Source organism: Eufriesea mexicana, unplaced genomic scaffold (genome assembly GCF_001483705.2).
Source record: "Eufriesea mexicana isolate 0111107269 unplaced genomic scaffold, ASM148370v2 scaffold2438, whole genome shotgun sequence".
NCBI lineage: Eukaryota > Metazoa > Arthropoda > Insecta > Hymenoptera > Apidae > Eufriesea > Eufriesea mexicana.
This window is the reverse complement of record NW_016910515.1, coordinates 359,633-375,436: the sequence shown is the minus strand read 5'-3', so window position 1 is coordinate 375,436 and position 15,804 is coordinate 359,633. Positions and strand designations below refer to the sequence as shown.

At 33.0% G+C, this 15,804-nt stretch overlaps 1 protein-coding gene across 1 annotated transcript in view; it reads right to left on the bottom strand.

The window, feature by feature from the left end:
• prom (prominin) overlaps window positions 1-15,804 on the bottom strand; it is a 107,749-nt gene that overhangs the window by 49,890 nt on the left and 42,055 nt on the right. Inside the window, exons 5-7 of the mRNA XM_017903605.1 lie at window positions 14,286-14,473; window positions 9,731-9,826; window positions 3,235-3,437 (exon numbers count right to left, since the gene is read on the bottom strand). Of these exons, the coding sequence (XP_017759094.1) occupies window positions 3,235-3,437; window positions 9,731-9,826; window positions 14,286-14,473 (487 nt within the window). The remainder of the gene's footprint in view (window positions 1-3,234; window positions 3,438-9,730; window positions 9,827-14,285; window positions 14,474-15,804) is intronic.

Genomic DNA, 15,804 nt, shown 5'->3' with positions numbered 1-15,804 from the left:
TTGCAAATATAAGAAATTCATACGCGTTATTACGTTGAGTATAAAAATCAATAAAACATTTTTCTTTTTCATATTTACAATACACTTATTATTTCCGAGAAAAATGTTGAATAGCATTACCGTGAACACTTTGTGTATCTTCTTTGTTTTTTACTGAGTCCGTGACTGTTAAAACTGAAATAAGGAAAGACTATATAATAATTTGTGGTAGTGGTTGTCATAGTATATTTGGTATAAGTGTGAAGAATATTTGTGTAGAAGAATGTATGTGTGTGACGAGTATGACTGAGAGTCGTGAAAAACAATTAGTGCATTAATGACAGTCATCAGAAAAAGACGTTCTGTGTAAGAGCCGGGTATAGATTATATCGCAGTGAGAAGCGAATCTATTTCAAGTGATATTATTCTAATTTATGTTGTGTTGTTAAACTGTTCAATAAATATTGTTATCACTTTATCCATTTACTTACATAATTATATTTCTCTTGTTTACTGAAATAATTTTAGTTAAAAAACATAAATAATTATTACTTCTTTCTTTTTCGTTTGGTTTGTAGAGTATCATGGAAGGAGAAAGAAATTATTGTATTTTTGGTTAGGAAGAACAATCCTAAGTGGTATTTCTGAGCACCAATAATAACTAGAAATGATATAAATTACTTTTAATGAGCATTGTAGGTGACATTACCTACAATCTTCGTTACCAAAAACAACTTCCGTTGTTTGAAAAAGTTATCCATACACAGAAAGTACTCTAATAATTTATAATGGTTATTTGCAACCATAAGAAATAAAAATTGAAATTTTTTAATCATTGCATTTCTTGACGAATTTCTTGATGGTGAATTATTTACCGATGTTTCGGTCAGATGTGAATAAAAATCAAAATTTTATCAATGATTTCTTTTTTCGATCAGATCCTTAAAATAACTATTATCGATGGTCTCTCATTTTTAATTATATGAATCTTTAATTTTTCGTGTTCGCTTAAATTGTCCTACGAACTAAATTTTTGAGAAATTTGTTATATTTAAAATATTATAAGTCAAGTTATGATCCATCCAAATAATCACAATTACTTGCTTCAATGACTGTCCATATTTGCAACTTATCTAAAGAGTGCAAGCGAAGCGAATATCTGACTTTGCGCCTTTTGGTTTCACAAGGTATCTCGACTTGACCTAGTAGCGAGAGTTCTCCATGCACTATGCGGGTAAGGCGTTCAACTTTCCTATTGGAGCTGCAAATCAACCTTTCTTCATTTAATGCAAGTAATCGAACACACACTTTGATGTTTTTTTGTGAAAGTTTCTTTATAAAATTTCACGTTAAATTAAATTAGGATTATTTTATTTTCCAGTTTTCGGAAATTCCTTTAACCCGTTAACAGTTTATCTCGTGACAGTAACGGGCAGGGCGTCAAATACTATACACAGACTAATTACTGAACATTTTTTGGACCTGAATTCGTAATTTTACCACACTGTGAAGGGGTTCATAAAGTACCAAAACAGAACGTTCTCACTAGAAAAATGTACAAAAAGCTTGATGAAACACTGACCAAAAAATTTTTACTTCCTTTCGTTTTTGCAATATGCATCGGGTAATTTTTAAAGAGTTATTCGTGCTGGATATGAGTTAGTAAGATAGATATCTTCCTAGATAAATAACGTATCGTAAAAATGTAAAAATAGTTCAATGACTATTTCTAATCATTTACATCTACGTACCGATGTATTCAGGGATCCCTTCCTTTGCCATTTCAGACCAATCAGACCCTTTTAACGCTTTCAATTTCCACGCGATACCTCGTTCTTGTTAAACATCGGCAATTTTTACAAAAATTTGATTTCTTCGAATACTGAGGGTAATACGACAATTCTGCTTATGGATTCGTGCTCAGCACGAGTAACTCTACAAGAATCAACCAGTACATATTGCAAAAGTAGAAAGTAAACACGTTGAACGGTGTTAGTATTGAAGTATTTATTCATTCGCTATACATACATACATGTATGTACATATTTATGTGAGCGATATTATATTATGTTAAGATTATCAAAAGTTCGTAGAATCAAGTAAGTTTTAGACATGATCTGCTTCTATATTCAAAATTTGTATATCTTCAGAAATTTGAGTCATATTATTGGAAATATACAATGCACGTAACGCGTCACGCGTTATTAGCTTTAATAACGTTTATAATGAAGCTTTCCCGAAATGATACGATAATTTGTTTGCGTTGAAAAAGGAAACAAATTACTATGAAACAAACAATATAAATTTGGAAGCAAAGGATTTACAGAGAAAACTGTTATAATTCAGAAAATCGTAATTTCGCTAATAGAGTATTTTGTATTATAATACGAAGTGTTGTATTTAACGTTAAAAGAAGATTGAGTTTTAATAAAACTTTGTAAAACGAAATTCTTAGATGAAAAATATGGACAAAAATATGCATTATTTGCTACGATAAAATCGTTTTTTATGCAGTATTATTTTTCACTGGATAATGTTTGTACTCAATGCTGCCTTTTTTCTCACTGTCCGTTTGTTTTGTAGCTATTCAAATCGATAATACTATTGACTCCCAATCTAGAGGCTAATTTCATCTTATGCGAATATTTGCTAATAAAAAGCGTAAATATGCGAAATTTTCATAGCTTTGCAAGGTATTTTAAAATTATGTATAATGACCATCGCAATAAAGATCTATACCTTTCCGTCGAATTCTTCTTTTTTTATGGAATTCTAGTTGTTATAGGGATAGAAACAGAATACTTTTTGAAATAATTTGTTGTTTTTTTTTTGAAAAGCGATATTGCCTTTTCCATCCATAATTTTCTTCCATAATTTTCCATAACCTGATTCCATAACCTTTCTTGATCCTTGACAATTCAATGGTTCTTTTGATACTTTTTACTCTATTGTCAAGTAGAATATACCGTATAAAAGACATAAAAGAAATTTGACATTGAAGCATAATTTTGTATCCATATTTTTAGACAGCTCTTTATCGATTCGAATGTATAGAATTCATTTGTGCTAATCATTAAACACAATCTTGAGACATCGGGAATACAAATTTTCATCGAAATGAAACGGAAAGTAGGAAATATACTTCGTAGTTGTATATTAAATCGATTGTGTATTAAAAAAAATTACGTATATTATAGATACACGAAGTAAATATATAAATAATATAGATTACTGTAGACTATTTATCAAATTTACCTGATCCATCCATAATGTTACTCGCAATCCAGAAGAATCAATAATGGTACAAAGTGGACGATCCTGTCCAGTACAAGCTTTCAATGTATTTTCCAAATTTCGACGTAAACTGTCGACTTCTATAGTTAACACTTTTCCAGATTTACGGATATTTTCACCATCGTTTAACAAAGATTCAACGTTACTCGAGACTTTTTGCGTGGCTAGAATATAATAATATCGTAACATTAAATTATAATATGTCTATTTATAAATGCATGTTGAATAACATTGTAATCATAACCATTATAGAGGAAAGGCATTTATAAAAGTTATAAGTACATAAAATAGAATAGTAATTTTGTTTATTTAAATGTTTGTTATTACAGTTCTTATCTCGTATTCCTATTAGTATGTAACACTTTTCTTATTATATTGAACGAGTTACGCAATATACAAACAATTTACGTTAATGAAAAATGTCGAAAGATCTAACGATGTTTATTTTTCTATTATTTAACTGCTCTCATTGTTTGAATAGGCAAGGCGAGATCTGTTGATAGCGAAGCTGGTACGTGATACGTGGTAACGCGGTAAGAAAAGAGAAATTATCGAAAAATTTTGCGTTGTTAGAAACGAAAAGAAATTTATACGTTTTAATTTCTGATTCTTCATATGTTCTTCAATTATATTTATGAGAATATATAGCGGTGCGACTGTCAATGAGGTGGATACGACGCTAATAAAAACAGCGTTCGCAGGATGTTTGACCGCACGTTGCAAAGATGCGCGTGTTGCGTGCGTTGCGTGCGTTGCATGCGTTGCGTGTGCGAGATGTGTGCTGTGTACCAAGTGTGCGTGACGAAGGCTAATGGCGAGGGCGTACAAAGAGAAGAAAAAAAGTTAAGACCTTTGCCACAAAGATTTTCAAACGAACAAATTAATCTATTATTAATCCTATTATCTGTTACGTCAAGTAAATCCTACAAATATATAATTTAATGTGCCGTACTTTAACGGCAGTAACTAACGTATCGAATTATAATTTATTTCTATGAAAATCCAAGTCTTGTTCATCAGTTCTTCGAGTGTGATAATCGAGTTTTAATAAATGAAGCTTAACGAGTGAAACTGTTTTATAAACAAAATATATTCTTTCGTAATATTTCGTTGTATGATAATTCGTATTTAATAAATATAAAATAGTTTTATTCATTCGATATCGTTGTTGGATCGCGAATGATCCAGGTGAACAAATTCGACTATTTCGCAATTTTTCGAAAAATTTCACGTTCTAAGCGATGAATGTGATTCAATGATTGGTGTTATAATTAATTCGATTTTATATGTAACATTGTACTTGGTATGAAATAATTATAATATTTTACACCCACGGTTTAGTAAAAATTATTACGAAAAAAGTATCGTAAAATTCACTTTGACTCAATATCGTTGTCAATTTTGTTAAAGTCAATATCATTTGAAACATAATGGAACTTGGTCATAATTTTCCAAGAGAACAATTGAATTTTCATTGATAGTTTTTTTTAACGAAGTTGATTCTCGCGATGAATAGAATGATCGTCATGATAAATCTTTTGATTTTGAAAAAGGCCATTTTTGGCATCGCTTGGAAATGAAATTTCTTCAGGACCCTTAAGAGCATTTTCCAAGGAATAAAAGATTCCTTTATTACTTTGTCGAGAAACGATGGGAAAGTTGTCGAAAAATGAGTCGAAATGTGTGAAAATGAGACTGATCGAACATACTCGAGCGTTATGTTCCGTCGTCTTCCTCTTCGGTGTTGCATCAGTAATTAGTTACATGCATTGTTACATAGTAAATATTTAGGGACTATATTATGAATCTAAAAATAATGCATCAATTCTAAACGAACTGTCATTAAAAGCCGGTACGTGCAATCAATTTCACGCGCGTGATGTTTTCCTCGTGGATCATTGTTTCTGGGACTTTTTGGAGGAAGTTGCATCATTTGCATCAGATACCATCATTTGCAGATGGACTTCGGAAACCATTGACAGTTGAACAAGTCAATCAATCACGACTCATTACAAAAAATTGGTTTATGGCCGGAATAATTAATGAATGCATAAATAGCTGTTTTATAAATGTATCCAAAATATTGCAATCCCCACCTCATTCTAGGACTTCAAAATAGCTTGTGTCATTCTAAACGCAATATTTTATTTGATACAAACCTCTGTCCTTAGTCACCTAATTATAGACAGGATTTTCCAATATTCGAATCAGATTAATTTTTTGGGACAACTGGTACATATAGAAGATATGAATATAAGGCAAGCAGATTTCCAACATACAGAAGTCGTACAATTAGAATTTTACCAACATTAAGCTACGAAGAACTATGCTTATATAAAACGGAGATTTTCATTTCCAAATTACACCATCATATCGCATAGATTATCAAATTTTATCCCGGTCTCCAGAGCGCAGTACATAAAAAGTGCGTGAATGTTAACACGTTAACCGACAGAAAAATGCTTAGTCCTACCAAGAGTTCTTATGAATTTTAATAATTCATAGACTGTAATATTCTCGCAAGAAATACAAGATCGACAAGAGAGAATTAACTCATTTGCATCAGGGCCCTACTTAAAGTGCCGTGTTCAGGCATCCGCGATGTTCAACCGACGACAGGCCCGTATCACCGCGCGCGGTCGGTCGTACGTGCAGTAAATCACTTCCGAATTGTTCATGGAGTTTATTTAACATGATACTTTCTAAAACAACTGACACACAATGTTACATCGCAAACATCACATTTTACATTTTTTTTTGTAAAAAGGGAAAAAAATAAAAATTATTTTATAAATAAAATAAAAGATAAAATAAAAGAAAAGTAAAACTTGTTAAGAATATAATGAACCGATGTAAAGGGATCAAACGTGATCTGTGGCAAATTGAAGAATATTCAGCGACTGGTAATGAAAAAGATCACAGCTCGCGGATTATTCCGCGCTTGGATGCAAATGGGTTGAGTCAACTCTTGCAGAGCGCACATAGTAACAAGTTAATTCTCGTAAAGTAGAGAAAGTAATCAATCGACTCTCGAGCACTACACAACACGCTTCCTCAACATCAAGGCGTTGTCTACCAATCACAATGCTTTAAAATACAGTCCACTATGGCAATGGAAAAATACGTAATTTCCATTTGGTTACGTCCGTCAATAATCGTGGTCGAATAAAACCAACCTAGTGACGTAACATTCTAAAACAGTATCAGAACTTCTTCCAAACATTAAGTAGCAAATTTCTAGCAGCTGGAGACTTCAACGATAAACTCCAATATTGGGATCAATCCCTGATTCCACTATCGGCTGGTGAACCAACATACCGACCAACAGCATAAGACAAAAGACTGTGTACCTACTACACCGCGAGAAGGAACGAGTACGATCACTAAATTACGAATGGTGTTCAATAGACGGTGCCGAGTGATCGACGGGCGTAAAGTATAAAAGGATATCTTCGATGTGTTAATCTGGTTTCGACAATACAAATACATGTACTACTCGTATGATATTAAGAAAATGTATCGTCAGATTCTAATCCACAACGAAGGTCAGGCTTTGTATCTTATATTGTGGTGAAAACAAGAAGAAGTAAAGCGTTATCAGCTCACAACGATCATTTATGGGTTTATCTGTGCTCTTTATCCAGCCATTAAATGTTAATTTAGTAAATCTAATTTATAACAAATTGTAACGCAAGTGTCATTTATCTGTTTTTGTCTTATATTATATTAATACTAACAAGGGGTAGATCATTATCACTTTCTACGTGTTTTATTCTGCCGTTATAATTTTTCAACAAAGGACTAAAAGGCCATTTTTGGCATCGCTTGGAAATGAAATTTCTTCAGGACCCTTAAGAGCATTTTCCAAGGAATAAAAGATTCCTTTATTACTTTGTCGAGAAACGATGGGAAAGTTGTCGAAAAATGAGTCGAAATGTGTGAAAATGAGACTGATCGAACATACTCGAGCGTTATGTTCCGTCGTCTTCCTCTTCGGTGTTGCATCAGTAATTAGTTACATGCATTGTTACATAGTAAATATTTAGGGACTATATTATGAATCTAAAAATAATGCATCAATTCTAAACGAACTGTCATTAAAAGCCGGTACGTGCAATCAATTTCACGCGCGTGATGTTTTCCTCGTGGATCATTGTTTCTGGGACTTTTTGGAGGAAGTTGCATCATTTGCATCAGATACCATCATTTGCAGATGGACTTCGGAAACCATTGACAGTTGAACAAGTCAATCAATCACGACTCATTACAAAAAATTGGTTTATGGCCGGAATAATTAATGAATGCATAAATAGCTGTTTTATAAATGTATCCAAAATATTGCAATCCCCACCTCATTCTAGGACTTCAAAATAGCTTGTGTCATTCTAAACGCAATATTTTATTTGATACAAACCTCTGTCCTTAGTCACCTAATTATAGACAGGATTTTCCAATATTCGAATCAGATTAATTTTTTGGGACAACTGGTACATATAGAAGATATGAATATAAGGCAAGCAGATTTCCAACATACAGAAGTCGTACAATTAGAATTTTACCAACATTAAGCTACGAAGAACTATGCTTATATAAAACGGAGATTTTCATTTCCAAATTACACCATCATATCGCATAGATTATCAAATTTTATCCCGGTCTCCAGAGCGCAGTACATAAAAAGTGCGTGAATGTTAACACGTTAACCGACAGAAAAATGCTTAGTCCTACCAAGAGTTCTTATGAATTTTAATAATTCATAGACTGTAATATTCTCGCAAGAAATACAAGATCGACAAGAGAGAATTAACTCATTTGCATCAGGGCCCTACTTAAAGTGCCGTGTTCAGGCATCCGCGATGTTCAACCGACGACTGGCCCGTATCACCGCGCGCGGTCGGTCGTACGTGCAGTAAATCACTTCCGAATTGTTCATGGAGTTTATTTAACATGATACTTTCTAAAACAACTGACACACAATGTTACATCGCAAACATCACATTTTACATTTTTTTTTGTAAAAAGGGAAAAAAATAAAAATTATTTTATAAATAAAATAAAAGATAAAATAAAAGAAAAGTAAAACTTGTTAAGAATATAATGAACCGATGTAAAGGGATCAAACGTGATCTGTGGCAAATTGAAGAATATTCAGCGACTGGTAATGAAAAAGATCACAGCTCGCGGATTATTCCGCGCTTGGATGCAAATGGGTTGAGTCAACTCTTGCAGAGCGCACATAGTAACAAGTTAATTCTCGTAAAGTAGAGAAAGTAATCAATCGACTCTCGAGCACTACACAACACGCTTCCTCAACATCAAGGCGTTGTCTACCAATCACAATGCTTTAAAATACAGTCCACTATGGCAATGGAAAAATACGTAATTTCCATTTGGTTACGTCCGTCAATAATCGTGGTCGAATAAAACCAACCTAGTGACGTAACATTCTAAAACAGTATCAGAACTTCTTCCAAACATTAAGTAGCAAATTTCTAGCAGCTGGAGACTTCAACGATAAACTCCAATATTGGGATCAATCCCTGATTCCACTATCGGCTGGTGAACCAACATACCGACCAACAGCATAAGACAAAAGACTGTGTACCTACTACACCGCGAGAAGGAACGAGTACGATCACTAAATTACGAATGGTGTTCAATAGACGGTGCCGAGTGATCGACGGGCGTAAAGTATAAAAGGATATCTTCGATGTGTTAATCTGGTTTCGACAATACAAATACATGTACTACTCGTATGATATTAAGAAAATGTATCGTCAGATTCTAATCCACAACGAAGGTCAGGCTTTGTATCTTATATTGTGGTGAAAACAAGAAGAAGTAAAGCGTTATCAGCTCACAACGATCATTTATGGGTTTATCTGTGCTCTTTATCCAGCCATTAAATGTTAATTTAGTAAATCTAATTTATAACAAATTGTAACGCAAGTGTCATTTATCTGTTTTTGTCTTATATTATATTAATACTAACAAGGGGTAGATCATTATCACTTTCTACGTGTTTTATTCTGCCGTTATAATTTTTCAACAAAGGACCTTCTAAAATTGTAATTTATGAACGGTCGTGGGAAATCCTACATATTTACTTGTCTTATCTACACATACACGCGCTCGCATTATATATTTATATATATATATATATTTGTATTATATATATACAAAGATATATCTAATTATTTATTATGGTTACTAAGTATAAAAACTAAATACGACAAAAAGAAAATCTGGACTCAAGATTTTTTTGTACAAGTGTTTCGTACATGGGTTAAGTAATTGAAACACATAATACTCTGTTGCTGCAGAATGGTTGGGGATATTCGAAATCGATAATATTTTTTTCATTAATCAAAGGATCAGTTATAATAAGAAAATTGATTTTGCTATCAACGCTTCAAATACATACGTATATTGAATAATGGAAGTACAATTATCTTACCATTTATAAGATCCGTGAGCGTGCTGATTGCAATATCTAGTCCTGTTTCAGTGGATAATTCAGTCTGTATCGGCTTGCCCAATAATTCTTCTATATCTGGAATACATAAACATGTCATATTTTATATCGTACATAAAAATGTACAGATATGAATCTATGCGACTATGATAATCTTAAGGTCAAATCGTAAATATAGAAAATTCATGAACAGTACATGAATATTTGTATTATATATAATATACGACAATGTACCGTAAATCGGTAACTAATTTATTCGTAATTGCACTGTTTTTGGCGATGAAAGAAATAGGCAGAGAGAATATTATCTAATTCCTCGAATAAAACGTATCGTTAAATTTAGATTTCAGATATGATATATTTTCAAGTTCTTGAATTCATAGATATTTCTTTATTCGTTTAAAAACAAAAAGTATACTACTATATTGGAATAGTTTGTACCGTGCCAATTAAACTTTTTCAAGTTCTTACTACGTATTGATTTCCTCCTTTCCTATGTACTTATTTCGTCGTGTATGTATGTGTGTCAATAAAGAATCTATAATCCTTTCGCGATTGATATTTCGGTTCGTAGTGTATTAAAAATCACGGATGAATTACACGGATTTTACATATACGTTAATCACCCAGTGCATTTTTCATCTTACGACTCAGGTGTTCTACAAGGAAAATCTCCCGCTTTTGGTGTCAAAATGTAGTACATTCTCACATTACGTTAGGTCATGTTTGAGCAGAGAACAGAAATTTTAGGTCACGCAATTAATGTTAGCTTTCGAAAAACTTTGAATCGAAATAAGGGCGAGGATCAGAGGGTATTCTTTCGTGTGCAGTTAAGCAAGCGAGAAAGGAAATAGAGAAACATCGATTTTGTCTTTGTTATAGCTCAGGGTGTAGCGGCATGTGTACCGAACATGTACCGCACATATACCGAAGGTAAACACCGAAGTTGAATGAAATCGGTCCTGTAGAACTTGAGATATTACAGAAATCAATGGAGAAAATGGCCTTTAATGCCACGACGAGAAAGATCTTCGGATTGAAAGAACAGTGATATAGCGATGAACCAAGCAGGCTTGAAGCAAGGGAACCCGTTTGCTATCTCAATTTTCTCTCTTTTGTTTCTCTTGTACTGAGCAGATCTAGAAAGATATTTAGGGTACAGAAGAGGGATATTTTGTTCGTTCTGTTTAATTCTTCCTTTGATTCTTCTGAAATCCTTAGACTCTTGGTATCGTATTCCGACATACTAGCAAAATTAATTACATCTTTGTGTTTTTTATGCCACGATAATGTTCAATATCGAATTGATACATATGCCAATGTTTTATTGCACTTCTCCCGGCTCTATCCGTATCGACAACATAGTCGAAGATCAAAAAGAATATGCATTGGCTCGAGTTATTAGAGTCCACCTATATCGACTGAATAAGAGCATTTATTATTTTGCAAGCAAATGAACGCAAACCGATGTCTGTATTTTGGATACTTACCACATACTATTAAAAAGAAGAATATACGTTAATTTCGCTTGCGAGACAGCGAAGAGACATAAAAGAGGTTACCTCTAAGTTGCTAGCGGCGTCCAATAGACGACAACCCCAGCACAGTGTTTAATATAAACATTGTATATATACAGCATACAACATACAACATACAACATATAACATAAGTAAACAAATTTCGTTATTTCTTACCAGCAAGGAAAAATTTGTATTTTATCATTATCCAACCCTTTTAGAATAACTAAAATTATATATTTTACATATACAAGGTAGCCGATTTTAATTTACGAATGAACATTACTTGTTAATTGCTCGCCCTAGAAAAATATATTTTCAACGAGAATAGAATGGTTTCAAGGTCATAAAATAACGTAATTACCTTTTCCACAGGTGACACGAGAGGACATACGAAAATCAATCAACAATTAAATTGAATCGATGGAATAAGACAAAATCTGCGTGACATAAGAAACATATATTGTTTAATTTATATTAACACTTTAAATAAAAACAACGATATCTGTAATTTTCATAACAGTCTAATAAGATGTTGGATAACCCTTTAATTTAAGGACAGCATGACATCTGCGTGGCATTGATTCAATTAATCGACCACAAAACACAGCCGGTATTTATGACAATATTATAGTGATTTTTTCCTCTTTCCTTATCGTGACTGTTTTACTGGTAAGAAGAAGACTGTCCAATTGACGTGCAACGTAAACCCACAGAAGTTCCATTGGGTTCAAATACGAGGATTGACTCGACCGCTTGATTACATCAACATTTTGTCCTGCAAGAAACATCTTAACGAAGTTAGAAGAATGTTTGGGGCCGTTATCGCGTCGAAATGACCATCCTGATAACATTTTTTTACTGGCAAATGGCAGCATATGATTTTGCAAGTTGTCGCAATACACAAATCTGCCATTGTTTCTTTTAATTGTATTAATGGACCAGGGCCGTTATGCGAGAACAACCCCACACCGTTACATTACCGTCACCAAATTTTACTGTCGGTTTCAGGTATTTAACATCAAATCGTTGTCCAGTAGGGCGTCGCATATTATTATTAGAGTCACTTCCAAACAGGTTGAACTTACTCTCATCGCTCCATAGAATTTTTCACCATTCAGTAGTAGTCCAATAAGGTGTTCTTTAGCAAACTCCAACCGAGTTGCTCTATTTTTCTTCGACACAAGTGATATCTTGTATGCTTTGCGTGAAAAAGATTATTTTCATCTAAACGACGGCTAACTGTCCTGTTAAGAATGTTTCTCAGACGCAGTTGATTTTTAATTTCAGAAGCAGTGTAAAATGGATTCGACTTCGAGAGCCTTGCTATTCGACGATCTAGCTTTTCATTTCTTCGCAGTCTGTTAGTTCGTGGTGCTGTTTTAACAGTTCGTCAAATCGTTTTATAATCTGGGTGACAATGCAACGATTTACATTAAACACTTTTGCTATGTCAATTTTTTTCTTACCCTTCGTAAATATTTCAACTATTTTCAGCTTTTCAGCGTCTGTTAAATGTTGCTTTCTTGTCATTCTTAACACAAACTATAATATGAATTAGATTCAGCGATGTCAGAAAGAGAACTATGTGTTTCGGAATATGTTTGTTTACATTGTGACCTCTGTTAATGATGGATGAAATATTAATAACAATAAGAACAATTCTTTATTTAATTACAAAAATAATCAAACGCTAATATTAAGTTTAAATATAATTAATTTATGACAATCATATGCTCACACCTTTTATCACTATTAAAACTCAATTGCAATTGACCTATGCCAAATTACTTTCATTTTTTTCTTTCTTCTTTCATACAATACATTAACATGTACAAATTATACAACACCTCGATCATTACACGTCTACTCATTTATCACAATAACCTGAATTCATTAGATATTGCTATCTCGTGCATACGTGTTCCACTTATTCCTTTCTTGCATACATTGCTCCTTTATTATACCAACACGTATATATTTAAAAATCTATGTAACCATTACCACAACCTCAATTTACTGTGAGTACTTTGTTTGTTTCTTGACTTGTTTCTTCTATTCAATTTAATTGTGGTCTATATTCGAAAAAAAGTATATTTGGAAAAAACTCATTGTTTACTGATGTATGGAATGTTATCTTATTATGCCATTGTTAGTTTCAACTTAGGTATCGCAGAAAATAGAGAATATACCCAAATTACCAAACGATTACGTTGTTTCTTAACTTTTGTCAGTAAGTGTATATGTAAATATATCTTAATTCCTTGCTATTTCATCAATAACACAAAGTATCGAACGTATTATATATTTCTATAACTTTTTTTCTTTTTTTGACACTATAACGGAATCTTTTATGATATTCGATCGTTACGTCGATCGCTGAATATCACTAATTGTAAGATATTGAGTATTAGACTTGAGCATATACGCTTATAGAGCAGTGATAGCGTGTCTATAACATCAACGGTACTGAAACTCTAATTGCATATTAAGGCTATTGGGAAAAGATACGATATAAATTTATGCGATACGAGTATAACTTATGTGTAATGCGCGAACGTATGGAGCATATGGTAGCGAGTGGCAGATGCACGAATGGCGTAATAGAGTATCGCATGACTGTCGGTGCTTAATTAACAAGTGATCCGAAGGGTGCGAATGTGATCATAAGAATTCTATTATTAAATAATAGATAACGAGCGAAGGACGAGCGATTTTGAAAAATGTTTCGAGAACCTTCGTGTATTTATCAATGCGTAGTATAAATGGATTAGGTCATTAGGAGAGTCAGTGTTAGACCGAGAATTTGAGAGTGTGAACAACAGTTCCAGAATACAAGTATGTCAAGATGATTCTGCGTAAGTCGAGTAATAATCTGTATTTTTATAATAAATATCGTTATGTCAAAATAGTTGCCACTCCTCTATGAATACGAATTCTACGCTTATAACAAAAATAACAAGTGAAAAAATATGGAAAATTTTTTTTTTAAATGCAAAATAAAGTAGAATTTTACTTACTGTCTAAATCTGCAAGAATTGCTTCACTAGCAACATCCAAACTCCTTGAAAGGCATTTGCGGAGTTGAATGGTGGTGCTGCTATGATAGTCGTTCAAATCCTGTAAAGCAGCTTCAACTACGATTGGAAATTTTGCCACACTTGCAGATACCGTTTCGTTACATACAATCATTGTAACCATGCCCAACCTGAAAATAAATTACATAAATTTATTTTAAACAAATTGTTAATTGAAAGGAAATTGAAAGGAATTTGATTGCAAAGATAGATAAAAAAGAAAAAAAATGAACATAAATTAAGGAAGTAAAACCATTTCGAATATTAAAATGAGATCGATACTCGTGAAATTTAAGAGATTGTTAAAATTAGGGGTAATTTAGATTTTTAATAATTTTGAAATTTTCGAATTTCGACTCGTATCTGACATGGATTTTGTATTGAAATTAGCACGAGTTTAAATATACTTTTATATATATAATACTTCGAAGTAGCGCATTTCGTTAATTTTTCGTTAATCGCAACTGCTGCTCGCTTTTCCTTTCGAATGGTACTTCAAATTCATTCAATTATAAGCGTTGTTTAAATTATAACGGTGTCTACTACGCAAAGTCCTTTAACCCCTTGAAGATGGAATATTTTACAAAAATCGGTAAAAAATTCCCCAAATTTTTTATTATCGATTTATTAAATGATCGTAATATCTAATATCGCGTAAAATTGCTAAGTGATCAAAATTACGAAGAAATTGATATGTTAGAAAATTATAAATGTACACAATTTTACATAAACTCAACGGATAAAGCAAAACCGCGTTAACACGGGATAAAAGAAATTTTACGTAAAGTCGAAATCGCGTTAATGCGGTCATTAAGAGATTAAATTCGATAATGTCTCTTTCTGGTTCGAAGATCGCGGTATTGTACTCATTTTTAAGTGGGTAAAGAAGGAGTTGTAAATTTCTCGTTTATAAGTAATTAATCATTTTAAAAGTTATCGGCCGACGAGTAGGCTTATACCCTACGAAATATTCTGGGCATTTGGAAACACTGGCATGGGGTTTCCTTTGCTAGAGTCCTTGGTTTTACAGGACCTTCCTAGGATCAGTTAGTCTTAGTCCTCTACTGAGGCTGAACAGTTAAGCCACATCCGTTCAGTTATAAGTTACCTTTACTTTACATCCATTTTCAGTGACATTCCATGCTGATATTAAATTGTTTCCGAGTTAAGGTACAAACATCGTATCTTTTAAAATTACAGCATGCATAATATTATAACCAATTTTTATATTTATATTCACATGTGAGCAACCGAATGATTCGACACACTCTTCCGTGGCAGTGCTTACACTTCACGGTTCAGACTTGAGCACACTTGAGAATTTTTGTTTATCGTTACGCATATGTCTCGTGGTACTGCTGTTCAAACACCAAACGTTTGATCATTTCGCTTCAATTTTATAAGTAACCGCAGTTAGAGCATCACTTGTACCGCGTAATCTGTCGCGATTCAGTTTGCAACG